Source organism: Podarcis raffonei, chromosome 13 (assembly GCF_027172205.1).
Source record: "Podarcis raffonei isolate rPodRaf1 chromosome 13, rPodRaf1.pri, whole genome shotgun sequence".
Lineage (NCBI taxonomy): Eukaryota > Metazoa > Chordata > Lepidosauria > Squamata > Lacertidae > Podarcis > Podarcis raffonei.
In genome coordinates, this window is record NC_070614.1 from 44,007,441 (window position 1) to 44,032,693 (window position 25,253).

At 41.0% G+C, this 25,253-nt stretch overlaps 2 protein-coding genes across 2 annotated transcripts; both read left to right on the top strand.

Moving 5' to 3' along the window:
- Nucleotides 1-4,415: 4,415 nt before the first annotated feature.
- Nucleotides 4,416-11,650, top strand: LOC128399002 (vomeronasal type-2 receptor 26-like). Its single transcript, XM_053360261.1, has 5 exons — nt 4,416-4,703; nt 5,339-6,193; nt 9,315-9,419; nt 9,958-10,084; nt 10,749-11,650. Exons 1-5 carry the CDS (start codon nt 4,416-4,418, stop codon nt 11,648-11,650), a joined length of 2,277 nt encoding a protein of 758 aa, XP_053216236.1.
- Nucleotides 11,651-15,396: 3,746 nt separating this feature from the next.
- Nucleotides 15,397-21,729, top strand: LOC128399003 (vomeronasal type-2 receptor 26-like). The gene is made up of 6 exons (XM_053360262.1): nt 15,397-15,684; nt 16,142-16,996; nt 18,855-19,082; nt 19,971-20,097; nt 20,286-20,288; nt 20,828-21,729. Exons 1-6 carry the CDS (start codon nt 15,397-15,399, stop codon nt 21,727-21,729), a joined length of 2,403 nt encoding a protein of 800 aa, XP_053216237.1.
- Nucleotides 21,730-25,253: the final 3,524 nt, after the last annotated feature.

A 25,253-nucleotide genomic window follows, 5' to 3' on the forward strand; every position in this document is an offset into this window, starting at 1 on the left:
TGCTCTTTACTGTGTGGCTGGCAACTTCTCCCCCATTCCCAGATTTAGACATGAACTCAATGAGTAAAGAAATTGTTCTGGAATGTAATGAAGGGTCTGTCACCATGTTCTACTGTGTCTTGGGGTTTATGGGCTTGCTGGCCATTGTCAGCTTCTCTGTAGCCTTCCTAGCCAGGAAGTTACCTGACAGCTTTAATGAAGCCAAGTTTATCACCTTCAGCATGCTGGTATTTTGCAGTGTGTGGCTGTCCTTTGTTCCAACTTATTTAAGCACAAAAGGAAAATATATGGTGGCTGTGGAGATTTTCTCCATCTTGGCCTCCAGTGTTGGTTTACTAGGCTGTATATTTGCCCCAAAATGTTATATTATTGTGATGAAGCCAGAGCTGAACAACAAGGAGCAGTTAAGAAGAAGAAATCAGTGAAGCATCTACAATTCTAAGGTCCTGGTCCATCTAAATTTGTATCTACGCAAAGGGATTTAAGTCATCCACAACTGATTAGTTCAACTGGATTGCATTTTAGGTTACATTTTCTCCCTTTATTCCCTCATTAGGCAGTACATATATATTGTAAGATATGGATTGAATATAGGAACCGTGTTAATTAATTATCCCCCCCCCCCACATCCGGCAGCCAAACAACATACGGCCAACCCAAGAATATAAACTCTGCCCTTCCATTTTAAATGCCACAGTATTGCTATTTATTTCCTGAATGCAACAGTACAAACAATAAATCCAAGTTATACAAAGCCCAGAATTTGTGGGAAATTTATTTTGTCCGCCTATATGCAAATAGGCAGTATCGTTTGGCTACTTGTTCTGTGGAGAATCCCAACTCCAGGAACCTCCTGCCCCAACTCTTTGCGTTGTACTCAACTGCTTCATCCCATGAGTCCAAGCTTTTCGGCTTGTACAGTGGATTTTCTCCTTTCTCCTCACACTGGGTGGGCCTCATACCCTCCCAATATCTGCTCCAGAGTGTCGTGGGAGGGAGAACCTAGGACAGATTTAGAGTTCAAATGGGGGAGCGGGAGATCGAACCTTTTACAAAAGGAAATGAGAAAAAAGTTCCTGAGCAGCTTTCCACCTGCCTGTCACACATGGTGCCAGAGGCAAAAGAGTGAGCAGCAACAAATGTAAGTTTTGCATTTGTATAGTACACAAGTATCTGTGCACACTCACAAGTCAAGTAAGGGGCATTATTGGAGTTTGAGGACGCATTCCAATGAGGGAAAAGATCTCTGGGTGTGGAGCTGGGTAGTAAGGGGTTTCACTTGGGAAGAATTCCAAATATCAGCATCATATTCAGCTCCCAGACCTGGAATTCCCAATCCCTGTTCTCATTGCATGAAGGCCAGAAAGTGTCGGAAATCAAGCCCATATCAGGAGAAACTGGCAACTCTCCCAGGCACCCGGCTTGATCTCCTGTTGACCTCCCTGGCTGCATTCCCCAGCAAGATCCAGGCTAGGTCGCAATAGGCGATCCTTCTCAACGTAAGAAGAACACCCCCCCCTCTTTCCTGCCCCCTGGCAGGGGAAAGAGATAGACAGAAACGTATTTTCATGCCTTTATTTCTGTCTTTGCAGCATTACAAAAAACATGACTGCTCTCTTCAAACTCCAGCAGTCTAGAAACAAACACTTCCTGCACTTCCTGTACAGGAACAAACGGAAGAGCTCATATTACACTCTGAGCTAATTCCGGTGCTTCGCACTGTGAATTGACTGTCCCTCTGTTTCCCACGGACAGTCCCAACATTCCCATTAGGTTTTGCTTTCAAGCTAGCAGTTTGCAGCTGCATTGCTTCTATATCGTAACAGAAAGGTCTGCATTCAGCAACCTGTCTAGCTCTGCTGGTGAGTGCATTTCATCTAGAAAAGCATTTCATCTTGTGTTATTCCCCCGAACAGCCTGGTTGTGGGCATAGCTTGGGTTTAATGGTCCTGCTTGTATGATCCTGTATCTACATCATCTATTACAGCCACCATATAGTCAGCGGGGTGTTGTGATTATATCAGTGGTTATTTTTGCTGTTTCTAAGAGGTGTGATCCTATTAATGTCATCTTGCTATATTTATTATAATAAAATTTGGGGGGGTTATGTTGTTATATTTGCTATTTTGTTCTTCATTTATTATGAAATTGTTCTTGCCGCTGTTGATTTTGAGACGTGTTCCTGTATTCTTGTTGTTAGCTACTTGGAGTAAGATTCCTTTAGTGGAAGTGCAGGGTACAAATAACATTATGAATCAATGATTGACCTGTACTTTCAGTCTTGCCAGGACAGATCTCAAGCTAACGAGTCTATAATTTCGAGGGCCTTAAAGTCGATTGAAGCCAAAATCATATTAAGTTACCTTTAAAGTCTCTGCAATACAGTACTTGGCAGGGAATGAATGGCAGACATTATAAGATGGGCAACATCTGGCATGGGAAGAGTGGGAGGGTCAGCTGGGATGACGAATTGCTCTTTGCTCTCTGGGTATCTCTTTCCAAATGAACAGAAGTCCAACAGAGAAGATGCAGGAGAAAAAAACTTAGTAAAGGACCCACGAAGGGGAGGAGAGAAGTTCATGGGGATTTATGGAATACCTTCCCACCCCCTTTTTGTTGCTTGAAGATTGTTTTTCGATTTGAAAAATTGAAAATAAATTTATTTTAAAAAACCCACAAGAAAAACAAATGAACAGAAGTCAGGACTGTAGACATTACAAACTTAGGGCTTGTTTTCAACATTTAACTCCCTCCACACATACCATTTTTTTCAAGGGGATTTCTGACATCATCATATTCACCTGTCAGTTTGTGAATACCAGTGAGACCTGCACAGAGCAAGCTGCGTAACTTCACTTTCAAGTATAATGCATCTAGCATCGTATTTGCTCAAAGGTCCCTGCTTGTACAAAGTTGAGAATATAAATATCATCTGCTCCTAACTACTATAATTACATCCACCTAGTTTCCTGCTACAAATTGCACTATCTGGGACCATTAATTCCCATAACACCATTGGATGATCACATGAGCTGGATGATTGCAGCCGTCACATCTAAGTGCCTGTAAATCTCAATGATATTATTATCCTCCCTGTAATTATGAAATTAAGCATGGAAGCTTTGTTTTCTCATATCAAGGAATTACAAATATGAGTTGCATTATTATCAATGAAGATAGGAGGGTGCTGTGAATATTGCCAGTACAATTCCAAGGTGTAACAAGAGATAGTCAGAGATTGGTCAGGCTGATAACAGATGCTTTACACTGCACAATCTGACTCACAAATCAATGTAGTGTTGACTTAAGTTAGGCTGCCCAACACAGCAAAGGACTTACTGAAAGATAATGTGGGGAGAGGAGAATTTTGGTAGAAGAGGAATTATTTCATGCAGGATAGTTGGATTTGTACTATTGCCATCAGTGCTTCTGCTTCAGGTGATGTGCAAGATTCCTAGCACTAAGTGCAGCATCTGCAGTCCCCTTCCTTTTCTTCACAAGTATTACCAACCAGGAGACCTCATCGTTGCTGGTATTATGTCTCAGATCTCCATATTATTCAACTCAATAGACTTTGATAAATGTCCTTCTACTGACCTCTTTGATGACATTGTGTAAGATTTGTTTTGTAAAAACCTCTGGTACCATATTTTTGATATATTAATTTTCCCTAGGAGTGCCAGGCCCATAGATCTGTGGTAGATTCAGTGAATGAGAGAAAAAGGACAGCTTTCTCTGTCTTTGCCAAATAGGTGCATCATCCCCATATTAATCATCATCTGTTATATTTGTAGTTGCGGCAGCCATGAATCTAATATCAGCAGCTTAAGGAACATTTCAAGCCCAGAATCTGCCAGTATGTGCAGAGTTTGGAATAGACAGATCTTGGGGTAAGCCACATTCTTATTTGTACCTCATAATTCAGATTGGTCGGGTACAAATCACTCAAGTGAGCCTTAAATGTCTTTGGACCGCAATACCTAAAAAACTGTCATGCCCCACATGAACTAAGCGAGACCATGCGATCATCATCTGAGGAATTTCTTTCTATGCCCCCTTCACAAGAGGTTCAGGACCTTTTTCTGCAGTGGCCCCTCTTTGTAGAATACTCTTCTAAGGGAGGCTCACCTGGTGCCTTTGTTACATTTCTTTAGGAGCCTTATGTATTTTTATGTTTTTATGTTTTAAAGTGCCCTATGATCCTTGGATGAACACCTGCATGGAAATTTATTCTTAAAATAACTAGAAATAAACACCATGGTTTAGAGTTGGAACCTGCGCATGTTAATATTCCTCCAGATTTACCTGAATTCAGATTGATCAGTAAGATAGTATTGGTGCAGCTGAGGTGTAGAAATTGTCCTGTCCAGAAGGAAACACACTCTGTTACAGCATGTAAGTCTCATTTCAGGGTTATGACACAGCTCTACCAACATATCCTGGCATTAGTATTTGCTGTAAAAGAGATCAATGCAAACCTCCAAATCTTACCCAACCTCACTCTGGGCTTCCACATCTATAACAGCCATTTTAGTGCCAGCTGGACCTATCGTGCCTCCTTGGAACTCCTCTCTTCGTACAGCAGATTCATCCCCAACTACAAATGTGACACCCAGAATGAATTAGCAGCAGTTATTGGAAGTCCGAACTCTGCGGATTGTCTTCATATGGCAAATATACTGAGCAACTACAAGATTCCACAGGTAACATTCTCTCAGAGTACCTCTCCTGATAGAAAACTATCCAGACCATTATGTGCCTTTTTCAGTCAAAATCATACCACTTTGCAGGTGCCGATGATCAGTTGGCCCTTCGCAACTGTTACTATGTTGATCCTTTGTCAGTTCTTTTTCATTTGCTTTTTCTCCTTGTTGCTTAATATAGAATGTTATCAACTGACTTGGAAAAAAATGATGAGGAGCTGGATAGATATCTTAATACAAATAATTAAAATAAGCTGGGTGAGGGACTACAGGAAAGTGTTCTGCAGATGTTATTGAAATCCAACTTTCATCAGCCCCAGCCAGCAAGAGCAATGTGCTCATAGATTATGGGAGCTCTCATCCTACAATGGAAGATTGTGGAAGCCCTGTTTCACCAGTGTAATGTAAGACATGGCTTTTCAATGTTTAGAGGATTGTTCGCTGTATCTGCACCTTTTAATTCTTTCATGTTTCAGGAAAAACCAACAAGCTCCCATGTCAGCAGCACTTCCTCAAAACAAAATCTGAAATCTAGATTGTATTTTAACCTCAGTCAGTACAAGTTAAAAAAAAAGAAAACCACTGCAAACTTAAACAAAATTTCTCATCTCCTCATTTCCTGTCTTTTTTTTTAGCTCATCTATGGTCCTGCTCCAATGAGAAATATTAAAACTGAAGTTGCTTTCCTTAACCAAATGTTCCCAAATATAGACCATGAATATGAAGGGATTCTCAAGTTACTGCTACACTTCGGATGGCTGTGGACTGGTGTGGTGATTGTGAATGATGAGAATGGAGAGAGGTTTCTACAGAGCGTGGTTCCAAAATTTATTCTGAGAGGAATCTGCTTTGATTTCATAGGAACATTTCCAACAATGTCTTATTCTACTGGTCTTATGGACTTGGTTGCAGATGGGCTCAAGACATTTAATGTTGCCATGAGAAGTACTGTTAATGTGTTGATCATTCATGGGGAAATTGATTCCATGATACTTTTGAGAATGCTTCCTACTGTGTCAGAATATGAAGATATACCAATAAAGGCTAAAGGTAAAGTTTGGGTCATGACAGTACAGATGGATTTCACATCACTTCCCTTTCAGAGAGATCAGGACATAGACTTCCTCCATGGTACTCTATCCTTCACAATTCACTCAGAGGAGGTCTTGGGATTCCAGGAATTTGTTCAGATGAGAAATCCCATCTTGGAAAAAGAAGACGGCTTTATGAGGATATACTGGGAAAAGGCATTTCAGTGTCATTTCCCTGACTCTGAGGGGAATATGCAGGATGGAGATATTTGCACTGGGGAGGAGAAGCTGGAGATTCTTCCTGGCTCTATTTTTCCAACAAGCATGACTGGCCACAGCTATAGCATCTACAATGCAGTCTATGCTGTGGCACACGCTGTTCATGCCATGCATTCATCTAAATTGAAGCGCAGGGTGGATGAAGGGCGGCTGAAGCTTTGGAATCAAAAGATGTGGAAGGTAATATCATGAGCACAATAATGCAGGAATGCTCACCATAGCCCTGGAAATAACAATAAAAAGAAAGAATCCAGAATGTTTGAAAGGTTTCTGTTTCTACCAAAGGTTGTTGTTGTTTAGTCGTTTAGTGGTGTCCGACTCTTCGTGACCAGAGCACACCAGGCACTCCTGTCTTCCACTGCCTCCCGCAGTTTGGTCAGACTCATGTTTGTAGCTTCAACAACACTGTCCAACCATCTCGTCCTCTGTCGTCCCCTTCTCCTTGTGCCCTCAATCTTTCCCAACATCAGTGTCTTTTCCAGGGAGTCTTCTCTTCCCATGAGTTGGCCAAATATTGGAGGCTCACCTTCACAATCTGTCCTTCTAGTGAGCACTCAGGGCTGATTTCCTTAAGAATGGATACGTTTGATCTTCTTGCAGTCCATGGGACTCTCAAGAGTCTCCTCCAGCACCATAATTCAAAAGCATCAATTCTTCAGCGATCAGCCTTCTTTATGGTCCAGCTCTCATTTCCATACATCACTACTGGGAAAATCATGGCTTTAACTATACAGACCTTTGTTGGCAAGGTTATGTCTCTGCTTTTTAAGATGCTGTCTAGGTTTGCCATCGCCTTTCTCCCAAGGAGCAGGTGTCTTTTAATTTTGTGACTGCTGTCACCATCTGCAGTGATCATGGAGCCCAAGAAAGTAAAATCTCTCACTGCCTCCATTTCTTCCCCTTCTATTTGCCAGGAGGTGATGGGCCCAGTGGACATGATCTTCGTTTTTTTTATGTTGAGCTTCAGACCATATTTTGCGCTCTCCTCTTTCACCCTCATTAAAAGGTTCTTTAATTCCTCCTCACTTTCTGCCATCAAGGTTGTGTCATCTGCATATCTGAGGTTGTTGATATTTCTTCCGGCGATCTTAATTCCGGCTTGGGATTCATCCAGCCCAGCCTTTATCATGATGAAGTCTGCATATAAGTTAAATAAGCAAGGAGACAATATACAGCCTTGCCGTACTCCTTTCCCAATTTTGAACCCAATCAGTTGTTCCATGTCCAGTTCTAACTGTAGCTTCTTGTCCCACATAGAGATTTCCCAGGAGACAGATGAGGTGATCAGGCACTCCCATTTCTCTAAGAACCCGCCATAGTTTGCTGTGGTCGATACAGTCAAAGGCTTTTGCGTAGTCAATGAAGCAGAAGTAGATGTCTTTCTGGAACTCTCTACCTTTCTCCATAATCCAGCACACGTTTGCAATTTGGTCTCTGGTTCCTTTGCCCCTTCGAAATCCAGCTTGCACTTCTGGGAGTTCTCGGTCCACGTACTGCTTAAGCCTGCCTTGTAGAATTTTAAGCATAACCTTGTTAGCGTGTGAAATGAGTGCAATTGTGCGGTAGTTGGAGCATTCTTTGGCACTGCCCTTCTTTGGGATTGGGATGTAGACTGATCTTCTCCAATCCTCTGGCCATTGCTGAGTTTTCCAAATTTGCTGGCATCTTGAGTGTAGCACCTTAACAGCATCATCGTTTAAAATTTTAAATAGTTCAGCTGGAATATCATCACTTCCACTGGTCTTGTTATTAGCAGTGCTTTCTAAGGCCCATTTGACTTCACTCTCCAGGATGTCTGGCTCAAGGTCAGCAACCACACTACCAAGGGTGGTTAGCATCTAAAGACCAAATTACATGTGACATTGAAAACATAGCTCACTGTTATGTGAATCTGTTCCAGGGACCTCACTCAGGACTGTGACTGACTCATACTGAATGGGGTTAGCCCTTTTATCTTACTAATAGGAGATTACGCCAGGAGTTTCCATTTAAGGCCAAATGGCAGCTTCTTCAGAAGGATTTCTCTCTCTCTCTCATTGTTCTTCATGAAAAGAGATCATATTAAAAGAGCATATTAAAAAAAACCTTACTGAAATCAAATGCCTATATGTATGCTGAGAAAGAAAGATTACAGGAGGTAGTTTTACCACATTCACTTACCATAATAAGATATTGCTGGACCAGGACATTGGCCCATCTAGTCCAGCATCCTCTTTCATCAAAAGAAGATGATGGTGATGAAGTGCTCAATGACTTCTATTACATCCATTACTGGTCCTTATGAATCTTTTGAAGGGCCCATTGCTCATTTCCCTCAAGAAGGAAAGTTCATCATCAACCTGTTATCCCATCATTCCCCCTGCCAAATGTAGCTCAGCTGCGTGGTGAGAAATAACTTCCTTAATAATAGTGCTTTGGGAAAAGTTTAATTAAACCAACATGGAGAACTAGAGGCTGCATTTGATATCATAAACTGGGTGACATTCCCAAACCGGTCCATTCTTAGAGTGAGAGTTGGAGGAATAGACCCACGAGAACCCCTGAGCAAAGAGTTCACCATTCATGAGGATGCCATTGTATGGTCCAGCAGGTTTAACCAGCTTTGACTCCAGGCACAATTTTGCAGGCCATTTTGTAAAAGAAGTGTCAGGGAAATACTTCTGTCTCTAGTCCTAAGGCAGGGATGGGGAACCTTCAGCCTTCCAGATGTTTCTGAACTGCAACACCCATATTCCCAGCAAACATAGCCAATACCTGTAGGTCACACACACTACAACTACAATGTCTACATAGAAGTCTATGTGGTTGCACATGCTTTGCACATGACAGTGGATGAAGGAATAACATTACAGAATGAGCAGTTGTGGACAGTAATGTCCCGAGGGTCCTAAAAGCAGAGTAGAAAAGGTGATGGATCAGTTGAAAGGTTTCCCAAGGCAGCCATCTTGATACCTGTTGGAAGTGTTCAATCATGACATTATGGGAATAGTCCACTCCCAACAGTCTGGTGTTCAGAGCCTATCGGGCTCTTCCTCTCTCCGTATCCATTCTTCCTTGGTATAAAGCTTTAAACAGTTCAGTAATCAATTGTGAATGATCACCAGCCTTTTGTATATTCTTATGAATTTGCTTTCTTTTAATTTCTCTCTGATTCTATCTATTCTTTCCCCCCAAACAGCTCAACCACTTTGTTAAAAGCATCTCATTTAATAATAGTGGTGGGGGAAAAGTTTCCTTCAACCAAAATGGAGAGTTAGAGTCTGGATTTGATATTATAAACTGGGTTACATTTCCAAACCAGTCCTTTCGGAGGGTGAAAGTTGGAAAGATCGACCCCATGGCTCCCCAAGAAGAAGCATTCAGCATTTGTGAAGAAGCCATTGTGTGGCCCAGCAGGTTTAACCAGGTGAGATAAATTCATATTTTGTAGCCTATCCATCACTTCTACAATGATTCACAGTTCAGATACTGACCTAGCTCTGTGGTATGCTCATCCATCTGCTTAGTGTAGAAGTGAGGGCATGGGTGTAGAGATCTTCCATGTTTTGCCAATTAAGTGACATTCATTAAATCCACTATTGCACTAAAACCACCAAATTTACCACCTGAAAAAAACCCAACTTGATAAATTTACAGAGGGCCATATTCATGTAGGGGAAGGCAGCCTAAGGATTCCTTTTATCACAAGGGGGCTTGCTGGTTTCCTTTCCCTACCCAAATCTGTGACATATTGATTTGCTTTCCTTTGAACCACATCAGTGAGGTTAAGAAGGATGTCTTTTTGTCTGGGCAACTCAGGACCTCCATATACACTGCCCAGGTTTCGTGCTGGTAATGTAACAGTTCAAGGAGATCGTTCAGCAAGTATACATTGTGGCTACACAATATTGCAAAAAACAAAAAAACAAACAAACAAACCATAATCCTATTTCATTTGTGGACAGGCCCAGCCTCTTTCTCTTTGTAATGCCAATTGTCCTTTGGGTTATCAAAAAACAAAGAAGGAAGGGAAACCATTTTGCTGCTATGATTGCGTATTATGTCCAGAAGGGAAAATTTCCAACCAGACAGGTAAGAGACATCATGTATAGAGCCTTTCAAATACACTAAGATATTCAGACACGCAATCCCCCTGTGGTGTTCAGTTGTTCAGAAAATTCAGGAAAGTTGTTCAGAATTCGGTGAAGGTTGTGGTTCCTGATATGGGGATACAGCCTGTTATATTCAATGATATCAGTCCAAGCCATTGACAGCTTTTAATTAATCAAACGAAGGAGGTATCATAAACGGGAAAAACAGAAACCTTCAGAAATATGAAAGAACTTCAGGGGCAAGCTAACAGTGCAACAGCCTCTCTCTCTTAAAAAACAAGACCCAAGAACCATTTTTCACAATTCGGAGATGCGCTAAAACGGAAATACAACCTTGCTCCAGTCAATATTAGAATGGGAAGTTCAAATCATGTTGGGACGTTTAAAAATGTGAACAAGTAATATCTGCTAGAATCCTGACCGTAAGTGATAACTTTGAGCTTCAGAAGTCGAGTTAGGTCCTAACAACTGGGAGTGGGTGGGAATTGAATACGGCATGTTGCTAATAATATAATTACATGAGAAGTGTGGCAAATTGTTTTTCAGATTTCAAGCAGGCAGCCCTTCTTTAAGTTTTGTTATTTTCATTTTGGTCATTTTAGTATTATGCATGTACTGGTGCTCCTATGGCTTCTCTTTTTCAGACATGGATGAATGCCTTCAATGCCCACCAGATCATTACCCAAACGTGGGAAAGGGCTCATGCGTGGCAAAGGACATCCATTTCTTGTCTTATGGGGAACCCCTGGGGATCTCTTTGGCCTGCTTTGCTCTTTCCTTGTCCTTCCTTACAGCTTTGGTGCTTTGGATTTTCATTAACCACCGGGACACTCCCATAGTCAAAGCCAACAACCGCAACCTCTCCTACACTCTCCTCACCTCCCTCTTGCTTGCTTTCCTTTGTGCTCTTCTATTCATCGGTCGACCCAAGAAAGTGACATGTCTCCTTCGACAAACAGCTTTTGGCGTCATCTTTTCAGTGGCAGTTTCTTGTGTGTTGACAAAGACAATCATTGTGGTCCTTGCTTTCATGGTCACCAAACCAGGGTCCAGCATGAGGAAATGGGTGGGGAAACAACAGGCCACCTCCATTCTTCTTTCCTGTTCCTTGATTCAAGCTGCTCTTTGTACTGTGTGGCTGGCAACTTCTCCCCCATTCCCAGCTTTAGACATGCATTCAATGAGTAAAGAAATTATTCTGGGATGTAATGAAGGGTCCGTCACCATGTTCTACTGTGTCTTGGGGTTTATGGGCTTGCTGGCCATTGTCAGCTTCTCTGTAGCCTTCCTAGCCAGGAAGTTACCTGACAGCTTTAATGAAGCCAAGTTTATCACCTTCAGCATGCTGGTATTTTGCAGTGTGTGGCTGTCCTTTGTTCCAACTTATTTAAGCACAAAAGGAAAATATATGGTGGCTGTGGAGATTTTCTCCATGTTGGCCTCCAGTGCTGGTTTACTAGGCTGTATATTTGCCCCAAAATGTTATATTATTGTGATGAAGCCAGAGCTGAACAACAAGGACCAGTTAAGAAGACGAAATCAGTGAAGCAAATACAATTCTATGGCCCTGCTCCATCTAAATTTGAATCTACGCAAAGGGATTTAAGTCATCCACAACTGATTAGTTCAATTGGATTGCAGTTTAGATTATATTTTCTCCCTTTATTCCATCATTAGGCAGTACATATATATTGTAAGATATGGATTGAATATAGGAACAATCCTAAGTTAATATCAATACCCTATCCCAAGTCTGCCAACCAAACAAGATATGGGAGCCAAAGCTTTCTTCCTTAGGTTTGCCAAACGTAGTGGCATAATTATGTGCCACCTTGAGTGGATATGAAGATACCCCCTCTTTGGAGCTATCCTATGTTAATTAAATATCCCCCCCCATATCCGGCAGTCAAGCAACGTATAGCCAACCCAAGAATATAAGCTCTGCCCTTCCATTTTAAATGCCACAGTATTGCTATTTATTTCCTGAATGCAACAGTACAAACAATAAATCCAAGTTATACAAAGCCCAGAATTTGTGGGAAATTTATTTTGTCTGCCTACATGCAAATGGGCCATATCGTTTGACTAGTTGCTCTGTGGAGATTCAAAGCTCCTAACTCCAGAAAACTCCTGCCCCAACTCTTTGCGTTGTACTCAACTGCTTCATCCCATGAGTCCAAGCTTTTCGGCTTGTACAATGGATTTTCTCCCTTCTCCTCAGCCTGGGTGGGCGTTATACCCTCCCAATATCTGCTCCAGAGTGTCGAGGGAGGGAGAACCTAGGACAGATTTAGAGTTCAAATGGGGGAGCGGGAGATCGAACCTTTTACAAAAGGAAATGAGAAAAAAGTTCCAGAGCAGCCTTCCACCTGCCTGTCACACATGGGACCAGAGGCAGAAAAGTGAGCAGCAACAAATGTAAGTTTTGCATTTGTATAGTACACTAGTACCACTAGTACCTGCACACACTCACAAGTCTAGTAAGGGGCATTACCAGAGTTCAAGGACACATTCCAGTCAGGGGAAAGATCTCTTGGTGTGGAGCTGGCTATAAAGGGTTTTACCTGGGTAAAATTACAAATATCAGCATCATATTCAGCTTCCAGGTCTGGGACTCCCAAGCCCTGTTCTCATTGCATGAAGGCCAGAAAGGTCTGCACTTAGCAACCTGTTTAGCTCTGCTGGTGAGTGCATTTCATCTAGCAAATCATTTCATCTTGTGTTCTTCCCCCGAACAGCCTGGTTGTGGGCATAGCTTGGGTTTAATGGTCCTGCTTGTATGATCCTGTATCTACATCATTTATTACAGCCACCATATACTCAGGAGGGTGTTTTGGTTAAATTTGTGGTCATTTCTGCCGTTTCTAAGAGGTGCAAAGCTATTAATGTCATCTTGCTATATTTACTATACTAAAATATTGGGTTTTTTATATTGTTATATTTGCTACTTTGTTGTTCTTTTATTATGAAATTGTTCTTGACGCTGTTGATTTTGAGATGTGTTCATGTATTCTTGTTGTTAGCTATTTGGAGTAGGATGCTTTTAGTGGAAGTGGAGTGTATAAATACAAAACACTAATGAATGATTGACCTGTATTTCAGTCTTCCCAGGACAGATTTTAAACTAACCAGTCTACAATTTCTAGGGCCTTAAAGTCTGTTGAAGCCAAACTCATCTTAAGTTACCTTGAAGTTTCTGCAATACAGTACTGGGCAGGGAATGAATAGTCTCTGGAAGACATTATAAGATGGGCAACATCTGGCATGGGAAGAGGGGCAGGGTCAGCTGGGATGATGAATAACTCCTTGCTCTCTGGGTATCTCATTACAAATGAACAGAAGTCCAATAGAGAAGATGCAGGATAAAAAAGTTAATAAAGGATCCACAACAGGGAGGAGAAAAGTCCATGGGGATTTATGGAATACTTCTTCTTTTTTGGGGGGGGGGGGTTTGCTTGAGGATTGTTTTTCGATTTGAAAAATTGAAAATAAATAAATTTATAAAAAACACAACAAAACAAATGAACAGAATTCAGGAATGCAGAGAACACAAACTTAGGCCGGGTTTTCAATGACATTTAACACCCTCAACAAACATCATTTTTTCAAGGGGATTTCTGACATCATCATATTAATCTGTCAGTTTGTGAATACCAGTGAGACCTGCACAGAGCAAGCTGAGTAACTTCACTTTCAAGTGTAATGCATCTAACATGGTATTTGCTCAAAGGTCCCTGCTTATACAAAGTCAAGAATATAAATATCATCTGTTCCCAACTACTATAGTTACATCCACCTACTTTCCTGCTACACATTGCACTATCTGGGACCATTAATTCCCATAACACCATTAGATGACCACATGAGCTGGATGAATGCAGCTGTCACATCTAAGTGCCTGTAAATCTCAATGATATTATTATCCTCCCTGTAATTATGAAATTAAGCATGGAAGCTTTGTTTCCTCATATCAAGGGATTTATAAATATGAGTTGCATTATTATCAATGAAGATAGGAGGGTGTTGTGAATATCGCTGGTACAATTCTAAAGTGTAACAAGAGATAGTCAGAGCTTGGTCAGGCTGATAACAGATGCTTTACACTGCACAATCTGACTCACAAATCAGTGTAGTATGGAGTTAAGTTAAGATGCCCAACACAGCAAAGGACTTACTGAAAGATAATGTGGGGAGAGGAGAATTTAGATAGAAGAGGAATTATTTCCTGCAAGATAGTTGGATTTGTACTATTGCCATTGGTGCTTCTGCTTCAGGTGATGTGCAAGATTCCTAACACTAAGTGCAGCTTCTGCAGTCCCCTTCCTTTTCTTCACAAGTATTACCAACCAGGAGACCTCATCGTTGCTGGTATTATGTCTCAGATCTCCATATTATTCAACTCAATAGACTTCGATAAATGTCCTTCTACTGACCTCTTTGCTGACATTGTGTAAGATTTGTTTTGTAAAAACCTCTGGTACCATATATTTGTTATATTAATTTTCCCTAGGAGTGCCAGGCCCATAGATCAGTGGTAGATCCAGTGAATGAGAGAAGAATGACAGCTTTCTCTGTCTTTGGCAATTAGTTGCATCATGCCCATATTAAGCATCATCTGTTATCTTTTTAGTTGCGGCAGCCATTAATATAATATCAGCAGCTTTAGGAGCATTTCAAGCCCAGTATCTGCCAGTATGTGCAGACTTTAGGAGACACAGGTCTTGGGCTAAGCCACATTATTATTTGTACCTGGTACTCAGATTGGTGGGGTACAAATCACTCAAGTGAGCCTTAAATGTCTTTGGACTGCAATATCTAAAAAACTGTCATGCCCCACATGAACTAAGCGAGACCATGCGATCATCATCTGAGGAATTTCTTTGTATGCCCCCTTTACAAGAGGTTTGGGGCCTTTTTCTGCAGTGGCCCCTCTTTGTAGAATACTCTGTTAAGTGAGGCTCACCTGGTGCCTTTGTTACATTTCTTTAGGAGCCTTATGTATTTTTGTGTTTTTATGTTTTAAAGTGCCCTATGACCCTTGGATGAACACCTGTATAGAAATTTAATTTAAAAATAACTTTTGAAAAATAGCTTTTGAAAAAAATAATTTGAAAAAGAAGTAGATTTAAAGACCATAGTTTAGAGCTGGAACCTGTGCATGTTAATATTCCTCCTGATTTACCTGAATTCAGATTGATCAGTAAGATAGTATTGGTGCAGCTGGGTTGTAGAAATTTTCCTATCCAGAAGGAAATGCACTCTGTTACAGCATGTAACTCTCATTTCAGGGTTATGACACAGCTCTACCAACATATCCTGGCATTAGTATTTGCTGTAAAAGAGATCAATGCAAACCTCCAAATCTTACCCAACCTCACTCTGGGCTTCCACATCTATAACAGCCATTTTAGTGCAAGCTGGACCTATCGTGCCTCCTTGGAACTCCTCTCTTCGTACAGCAGATTCATCCCCAACTACAAGTGTGACTGCCAGAATGAACTAGCAGCAGTCATTGGAGATCCGAACTCTGAGGTTTGTCTTCATATGACAAGTATACTGAGCAACTACAAGATTCCACAGGTAACATTCTCTCAGAGCACCTCTCCTGATAGAAAACTACCCAGACAATTAGATCTTATTTTCAGCCAAAATGATGGTGCTTTGCAAGCACCGGTGATCAGTTGCCACGTCACAACTATTACTGTTTTGATCCTTTGTAAGTTTTTTTCTTTTGCTTTTTCTCCTTGTTGCTTAATATAGAATGTTATTAACTGACTTGGAAATAAATAGTGAGGAGCTAGATATCTTAATACAAATTATTGAAATAAAGTGCCTGAGGGACTACAGTAAGGGGTCCTGCAGATGTTATTGAAATCCAACTTTCACCAGCACCAGTTTGAGGAAAACCAGGACAAGATCCCATGTCAGCAGCACTGAAATCTAGATTGTATTTTCACTGCAGTCAATACAAGTTAACATAGAAAACCACTGTACACCTAAACAAAATTTCTCATCTCATTTCCTGTCTTTGATTTAGCTCATCTATGGTCCTGCTCCAATAAGAAATATTAGAACTGAAGTTGCTTTCCTTAACCAAATGTTCCCAAATATAGACCATCAATATGAAGGTATTCTCAAGTTACTGCTACACTTCAGATGGTTGTGGACTGGTGTGGTGATTGCAGATAATGAGAATGGAGAGAGGTTTCTACAGAGCGTGATTCCAAAATTTATTCGGAGAGGAATCTGCTTTGATTTCATAGGAAGATTTCCATCAATTTCATATACTAATGGTATTGCAGACTTGGTTGCACATGGGTTCAAGACATTTAATGTTGCCATGAGAAGTACTGCTAACGTGTTGATCATTCATGGGGAAATTGATTCCATGACACTTTTGAGAATGCTTCCTGCTGTGTCAGAATATGAGGATATACCAATAAAGGCTAAAGGTAAAGTTTGTGTCATGACAGTTCAGATGGATTTCACATCACTTCCCTTTCAGAGAGATCAGGACATAGACTTCCTCCATGGTGCTCTATCTTTCACAATTCCCTCAAAGGAGATCTTGGGATTCCAGGAATTTGTTCAGATGAGAAATCCCATCTCAGAAAAAGAAGATGGCTTTATGAGGATATACTGGGAAAAGGCATTTCAGTGTCATTTCCCTGACTCTGAAAGAAATACGCAGGATGGCGATATTTGCACTGGGGAAGAGAAGCTGGAGACTCTTCCTGGCTCTGTTTTTCCAACAAGCATGACTGGCCACAGCTATAGCATCTACAATGCAGTCTATGCTGTGGCACACGCTGTGCATGCCATGCACTCATCTAAATTGAAGCACAGAGTGGATGAAGGGCGGCTGAAGCTTTGGAATCAACAGATGTGGAAGGTAATATCATGAGCACAATAATGCAGGAATGCTCACCATAGCCCTGGAAATAACAATAAAAAGAAAGTATCCAGAGTGTTTGAAAGGTTTTTGTTTCTACCAAGGGTGGTTAGCATTTAAAGACCAAATTACATGTGACATTGAAAACACAGCTCACTGTTTTGTGAATCTGTTCCAGGGACCTCACTCAGGACTGTGACTGACTCATACTGAATGGGGTTAGCCCTTTTATCTTACTAAGAGGAGATTACGCCAGGAGTTTCCATTTAATGCCAAATGGCAGCTTCTTCAGAAGGATTTCTCTCTCTCTCTCTCTCTCATTGCTCTTCATGAAAAGAGATCATATTAAAGAGCATATTAAAAAAAAACCTTACTGAAATCAAATGCCTATATGTATGCCGATAAAGAGAGATTACAGGAGGTAGTTTTACCGCATTCACTTACCATAATAAGATATTGCTGGATCAGGACATTGGCCCATCTAGTCCAGCATCCTCCTTCATCAAAAGAAGATGATGGTGATGAAGTGCTCAGTGACTTCTATTACATCCATTACTGGTCTTTATGAATCTTTTGAAGGGCCCATTGCTCATTTCCCTCAAGAAGGAAAGTTCATCATCAACCTGTTATCCCATCATTCCTCCTGCCAAATGTAGCTCAGCTGCGTGGTGAGAAATAACTTCCTTAATAATAGTGCTTTGGGGAAAGTTTAATTAAACCAACATGGAGAACTAGAGGCTGCATTTGATATCATAAACTGGGTGACATTCCCAAACCGGTCCATTCTTAGAGTGAGAGTTGGAGGAAAAGACCCACGAGAACCCTTGAGCAAAGAGTTCATCATTCATGAGGATGCCATTGTATGGCCCAGCAGGTTTAACCAGCTTTGATTCCAGACACATTTTTGTAGGCCATTTTGCAAAAGAAGTGTCATGGAAATACTTCTGTCTCTAGTCCTAAGGCAGGAATGGGGAACCTCCAGCCCTCCTGATGTTTCTGAACTGCAGCACCCATATTCTCAGCAAACATAGCCAATACCTGTCGGTCACGCACCCTACAACTACAATGTCTACATAGAAGTCTGTGTGGTTACACATGCTCTGCATGCCATGCAACCATCTAGTCTCAAAGGCAGAATGACAGTGGATGAAGGAAAAACATCTCAGAATGAGCAGTTGTGGACGGTAGTGTCCCAAGAATGCTAAAAGCAGAGTAGAAAAGGTGATGGATCAGTCGAAAGGTTTCCTAAGGCAGCCAACTTGATACCTGTGGGAAGTGTTCAATCATGACATTATGGCAATAGTCCACTCCCAACAGTCTGGTGTTCAGAGCGACGATGCCCCTTTTTCTGGAGCAAGTATATAGTCATTGTGGCTAATAGCCATAGATATCCAATTTCTTCCATGTCTAATCTCCACTGCTCACCAGATGCAAAGGAATAAACAGAGAATCTAGATACTCTGGAAATTCCAAAAGCTGATAACAATAAGTGTGGAGCGGGATTTCTTTCTGCTTCTACCACTCACCACTTCATGGTTATAAATGTAGTGGTGGCTATACCATTCTGACCTGCTCCACTGCTGATCAGTCACTTCCTTCATTAGTACCACTCTTACCTTTTATTATTGTAGTTTATTACTGTATCTGTTTATTGTTCTATGTATCTCTCAACGTTCATGCAATAAACTCAAGGAGGCCTATCGGGCTCTTCCTTTCTCTGTATCCATTCTTCCTTGGTATAAAGCTTTAAACAGTTCAGGAATCAATTGTGAATGATCACCAGCCTTTTGTATATTCTTATGAATTTGCTTTCTTTTAATTTCTCTCTGATTCTATCTATTCTTTCCCCCCCAAACAGCTCAACCACTTTGTTAAAAGCATCTCATTTAATAATAGTGCTGGGGGTAAAGTTTCCTTCAACCAAAATGGAGAGTTAGAGTCTGGATTTGATATTATAAACTGGGTTACATTTCCAAACCAGTCCTTTCGGAGGGTGAAAGTTGGAAAGATCAACCCCATGGCTCCCCAAGAAGAAGTGTTCAGCATTTGTGAAGAAGCCATTGTGTGGCCCAGCAGGTTTAACCAGGTGAGATAAATTCATAGGTTGTAGCGTATCCATCACTTCTACAACGATTCGCAATTCAGATACTGATCTAGCTCTGTGCTTTGTATATCCATGTGCTTAGTGTAGGAGTGAGGGCATGGCTGTAGAGATCTTCCATGTTTTGCCAATTAAGTGACACTCATTAAATCCACTCTTGCACTACAACCACCAAATTTAACACCTGAAAAAAAAGTAAAACTTGATAAATTTATGGAGGGTCATATTCGTGTAGGGGAAGGCAGCCTAAGGATTCCTTTTATCACAAGGGGGCTTGCTGGTTTCCTTTCCCTACCCAAATCTGTGACATATTGATCTGCTTTCCTTTGGACCACATCAGTGAGGTCAAGAAGGATGTATTTTTGTCTGGGTAACCCAGGACCTGCATATACACTGCCCAGGTTTGGTGCTGGTAATGCAACTGTTCAAGGAGATCGTTCAGCAAGTATACATTGTGGACACACAATATTGCAAAAAAAGAAATAATAATAATAATAATAATAATTTATTATTTATACCCCGCCCATCTGGCTGGGCCTCCCCAGCCACTCTGGGCGGCTTCCATAAAAACCAAAAATACAGTAAAATATCACACGTTAAAAACTTCCCTGAACAGGGCTGCCTTAAGATGTCTTCTGAATGTCAGGTAGTTGTTTATCTCTTTGACATCTGCTGGAAGGGCGTTCCACAGGGCGGGCGCCACTACCGAGAAGGCCCTCTGCCTGGTTCCCTGTAGCTTTGCTTCTCGCAATGAGGGAATCGCCAGAAGGCCCTCGGCGCTGGACCTCAGCGTCCGGGCAGAATGATGGGGGTGGAGACGCTCCTTCAGGTATACTGGACCGAGGCCATTGATCCTCTTTCATTTGTGGACAGGCACAGCCTCTTTCTCTTTGTAATGCCAATTGTCCTTTGGGTTATCAAAAAACAAAGAAGGAAGGGAAACCATTTTGCTGCTATGATTGCGTCTTATGTCCAGAAGGGAAGATTTCCAACCAGACAGGTAAGAGACATCATGTATAGAGCCTTTATAATGTACTGACACTAAGATATTCAGACACGCATTTCCCTTGTGGTGTTCAGTTGTTCAGAAAATTCAGGAAAATTGTTCAGAATTCAGTGAAGGTTGTGGTTCCTGATACGGGGATACAGCCTGATATATTCAATGATATCAGTCCAAGCCATTGACAGCTGGTAATTAATCAGACAAAGGAGGTATCATAAAGTGAAAAAACAGCTAACGATTTGTTGGGTCTCTGGACCGTAATAAAGATTGATGATGATGATGAAAAAAGCAGAAACCTTCAGAAATATGAAAGAACTTAAGGGGAAAGCTAGGTGCAACAGCCCCTCTCTCTTAAAAACAAGACCCAAGAATCATTTTTCACAATTCGGAGATGCGATAAAACTGAAATACAACCTTGCTCCAATCGACATATTAGAATGGGAAGTTCAAATAATGTTGGGATGTTTAAAAACGTGAACAAGTAAAATCTGCTAGAATCCTGACAGTAAGTGATAATATAGAGCTTCAGATGTCGTGTTAGGTCCTAACATCTGGGGGTGGGTGGGAATTGAATACGGCATTTTTCTAATAATATAATTACATGAGAAGTGTGGCAAATTGGTTTTCAGATTTGAAGCTGGCAACCCTTATTTAAGGTTTGTTGTTTTTATTTTGATCATTTTAGTATTATGCATGTAGTGGTGCTCCTACGGAATTTCTTTTTCAGACATGGATGAATGCCTTCAATGCCCACCGGATCATTACCCAAATGTGGAAAAGGATTCATGCGTGCCAAAGGTCATCCATTTCTTGTCTTATGGGGAACCACTGGGGATCTCTTTGGCCTGCTTTTCTGTTTCCATGTCCTTCCTTACAGCTTTGGTGCTTTGGATCTTCATTAAGCACCGGGAGACTCCCATCGTCATAGCCAACAACCGCAACCTCTCCTACACTCTCCTCACCTCCCTCTTGCTTGCTTTCCTTTGTGCTCTTTTATTCATCGGTCGACCCAAGAAAGTGACATGTCTCCTTCGACAAACAGCTTTTGGCATCATCTTCTCAGTGGCAGTTTCTTGTGTGTTGACAAAGACAATCATTGTGGTCCTTGCTTTCATGGTCACCAAACCAGGGTCCAGCATGAGGAAATGGCTGGGGAAACAACAGGCCACCTCCATTGTTCTTTCCTGTTCCTTGATTCAAGCCGCTCTTTGTACTGTGTGGCTGGCAACTTCTCCCCCATTTCCAGCTTTAGACATGCATTCAATGAGTAAAGAAATTGTTCTGCAATGTAATGAAGGGTCCGTCACCATGTTCTACTGTGTCTTGGGGTTTATGGGCTTGCTGGCCATTGTCAGCTTATCTGTAGCCTTCCTAGCCAGGAAGTTACCCGACAGCTTTAATGAAGCCAAGTTTATCACCTTCAGCATGCTGGTATTTTGCAGTGTGTGGCTGTCCTTTGTTCCAACTTATTTAAGCACAAAAGGAAAATATATGGTGGCTGTGGAGATCTTCTCTATCTTGGCCTCCAGTGCTGGATTACTGGCTTGCATCTTTTCCCCAAAATGTTATATTATTGTGATGAAGCCAGAGCTGAACACGAAGGACCAGTTAAGAAGAAGAACTCAGTGAAGCACCTACAATTCTATGGTCCTGGTCCATCTAAATTTGTATCTACGCAAAGGGATTTAAGCCAGCCACAACTGATTAGTTTAAATGGATTGCAGTTTAGATTACAGTTTCTCCCTTTATTCCCTCATTAGGCAGTACATATATATTGCAACATATGGATTGAATATAGGAACCATCCTATGTTAGTATCAACTCCCTATCCCAAGTCTGCCAACCAAACAAGATATGGGAGCCAAAGCTTTCTTCCTTTGGTTTGCCAAATGTAGTGGCATGATTATCTGCAACCTAGAGTGGATATGAAGATACCCCCTCTTTGGAGATATCCTATGTTAATTCATTATTTCCTCCCCACATCCGGCAGCCCAACAATATATAGCCAACCCAAGAATATAAGTCTGCCCTTTCATTTTGAATGCCACAGCATTGCCATTTATTTCCTGAATGCAACAGTACAAACAATAAATCTAAGTTATACATAGCTCAGGATTTGTGGGAAATTTATTTTGTCTGCCTATATGCAAATGGGCCATGTCATTTGACTAGTTGCTCTGTGGAGATTCAAAGCTCCCAACTCCAGAAAACTCCTGCCCCAACTCTTTGAGTTGTGTCAGACTGCTTCATCTCATGAGAGCAAGCATTTCTGCTTGTATAATGGATTTTCTCCCTTCTCCTCACCCTGTGTGGGTCTCATACCCTTGCAGTATCTGCTCCAGAGTGTCGGGAGAGGGAGAACCTAGAGTTCACATGGGGGAGGGGGAAATCAAAGCTTTCTACAAAAGGAAATTAGAAAAAAGTTCCAGACCAGCCTTCCACCTCCTTTCACACATGGGGCCAGAGGCAAAAGAGTGAGCAGCAACAAATGTAAGTTTTGTGTTTGTATGGTACACTAGTACCTGCACACACTCACAAGTCAAGTAAGGGGCATTACCAGAGTTCAAGGACACATTCCAGTGAGGGAAAAGATCTCTGGGTGTGGAGCTGGCTAGTAAGGGGTTTCAACTGGGAAGAATTCCATATATCAGCATCATATTCAGCTCCCAGATCTGGAATTCCCAAGCCCTGTTCTCATTGCATGAAGGACAGAAAGGTCTGCACTCAGCAACCTGTTTAGCTCTGCTGGGGAGTGCATTTCATCTAGCAAAGCATTCCATCTTGTGTTATTCCCCCAAACGGCCTGGTTGTGGAGCAAAGATTATGTATAATGCTCCGGCTTGTATGATACTGAATCTACATCATTTATTACAGCCACCATATAGTCAGCAGGGTGTTGTGGTTAGATGAGTGGTTATTTTTGCTGTTTCCGAGAGGTTTAATTCTATTAATGTCATCTTGCTATATTTCTTACACTAAACTATTCCTTTTTCTATGTCATTATATTTGCTATTTTGTTGTTCTTTTATTATGAAATTGTTCTTGACGCTGTTGATTTTGAGATGTGTTCCTGTATTCTTGTTGTTAGCTACTTGGAGTAAGATGCTTTCAGTGGAAGTGCAGTGTATAAATAAAAATACTAATGAATGATTGAACTGTACTTTCAGTCTTCCCAGGACAGATCTTAAGCTAACTAGTCTATAGTTTCTAGGGCCTTAAGGTCCAATGTGAAGCCAGACTCATCTTAAGTGAACTTGGAAGTTTCTGCAATACAGAACTGGGCAGGGAATGAATAGTCTCTGGCAGACGTTATAAGATGGGCAACATCTGGCATGGGAAGAGGGGGAGGGTCAGCTGGGATGACGAGTTGCTCCTTTCTCTCTGGGTATCTCATTACAAATGAACAGAAGTCCAACAGACAAAATGTGGAGAAAAAAGATAATAAAGGACCCACAATGGGGAGCAGAGAGGTTCATGGGTATTTATGGAATACCTCCCCCCTCTTTTGTTGTTTGAGGATTGTTTGTTAATTTGAATATTTTAAAAATAAATAAATTTATTAAAGAAAACCCACAACAACAACAAAATGAACCAAAGTCAGGACTGTAAAGAATACAAACTTAGGGCTGGTTTTCAACGACATTTAACTCCCTCCCCACATACCATTTTTTGAAGGGGATTTCTGGCATCATCATATTAATCTGTCAGTTTGTGAATACCAGTGAGAACTGCACAGAGCATGCTGAGTAACTTAACTTTCAAGTGTAATGCATCTAGCATGGTAATTGCTCAAAGGTCCCTGCTTGTACAAAGTCGAGAATATAAATATCATCTGTGTTGGAAATGTAAAGAGACTGAATGTACATTCTTTCACCTTTGGTGGATATGCCCAAGGATTAAGGCTTTCTGGGAGATGATCTATAATGAAATGAAAAAGGTATTTAAATATACCTTTCTGAAGAAACCAGAGGCCTTTCTCCTGGGCATGGTCGGCCAATTGGTGCCAAAGAAGGGTAGAACTTTCTTTATGTATGCTACAACAGCAGCAAGAATACTTATTGCAAAGTACTGGAAGACACAAGATCTACCCAACCGGGAAGAATGGCAGATGAAGGTGATGGGCTACATGGAATTGGCGGAAATGACTGGCAGAATCCGAGACCAGGGAGAAGAGTCGGTGGAAGAAGATTGGAAGAAATTTAAAGTTTATTTACAGAAACATTGTAAAATTAAGGAATGTTAGAAGGATGTTGGAATGAAGTTATGTGGTTTTAGCAGAAATGTTATAAAGGATTAAGAAAAAACAGACTGTTAATTGGTGAAAAGAGGGAAAGTAAAGTCACATTATATTAAGGTAAGGACAAAAACTGGAAAAGATGGAAAAATTTGCTGAAATAGCTAACTGAACTAGAATACAAAAAAGGGAGGTGTGAGGAGGTCAAGGAAACAAGCAAATGAAAGATAAGTTATGGGAAGGTTTGTTGTGTTTTTTAATTGTGTTTATATTTCTGTTTTTTTCTTTTTTATTATTGTGATGTGTTGTTTTGTTTTTGTTTAATATGGTGTTCTCTATTTTTTCTTTTTGTAACCTTTAAAACTTTAATAAATATTATTAAAAAAGAGAGAGAATATAAATATCATCTGCTCCTAACTACTATAGTTACATCCACCTACTTTCCTGCTACAAATTGCACTATCTGGGACCATTAATTCCCATAACACTATTAGATGACCACATGAGCTGGATGAATGCAGCAGTCACATCTAAGCGCCTGTAAATCTCAATGATATTATTATCCTCCCTGTAATTATGAAATTAAGCATGGAAGCTTTGTTTCCTCATATCAAGGAATTACAAATATGAGTTGCATTATTATCAATGAAGATAGGAGGGTGCTGAGAATATCGCCGGTACAATTCCAAGGTGTAACAAGAGATAGTCAGAGCTTGGTCAGGCTGATAACAGATGCTTTACACTGCACAATCTGACTCACAAATCAGTGTAGTATGTAGTTAAGTTAAGCTGCCCAACACAGCAAAGGACTTACTGAAAGATAATGTGGGGACAGGAGAATTTAGGTAGAAGAGGAATTATTTCATGTAAGATAGTTGGATTTATATTACTATTGCCATCAGTGGTTCTGCTTCAGGTG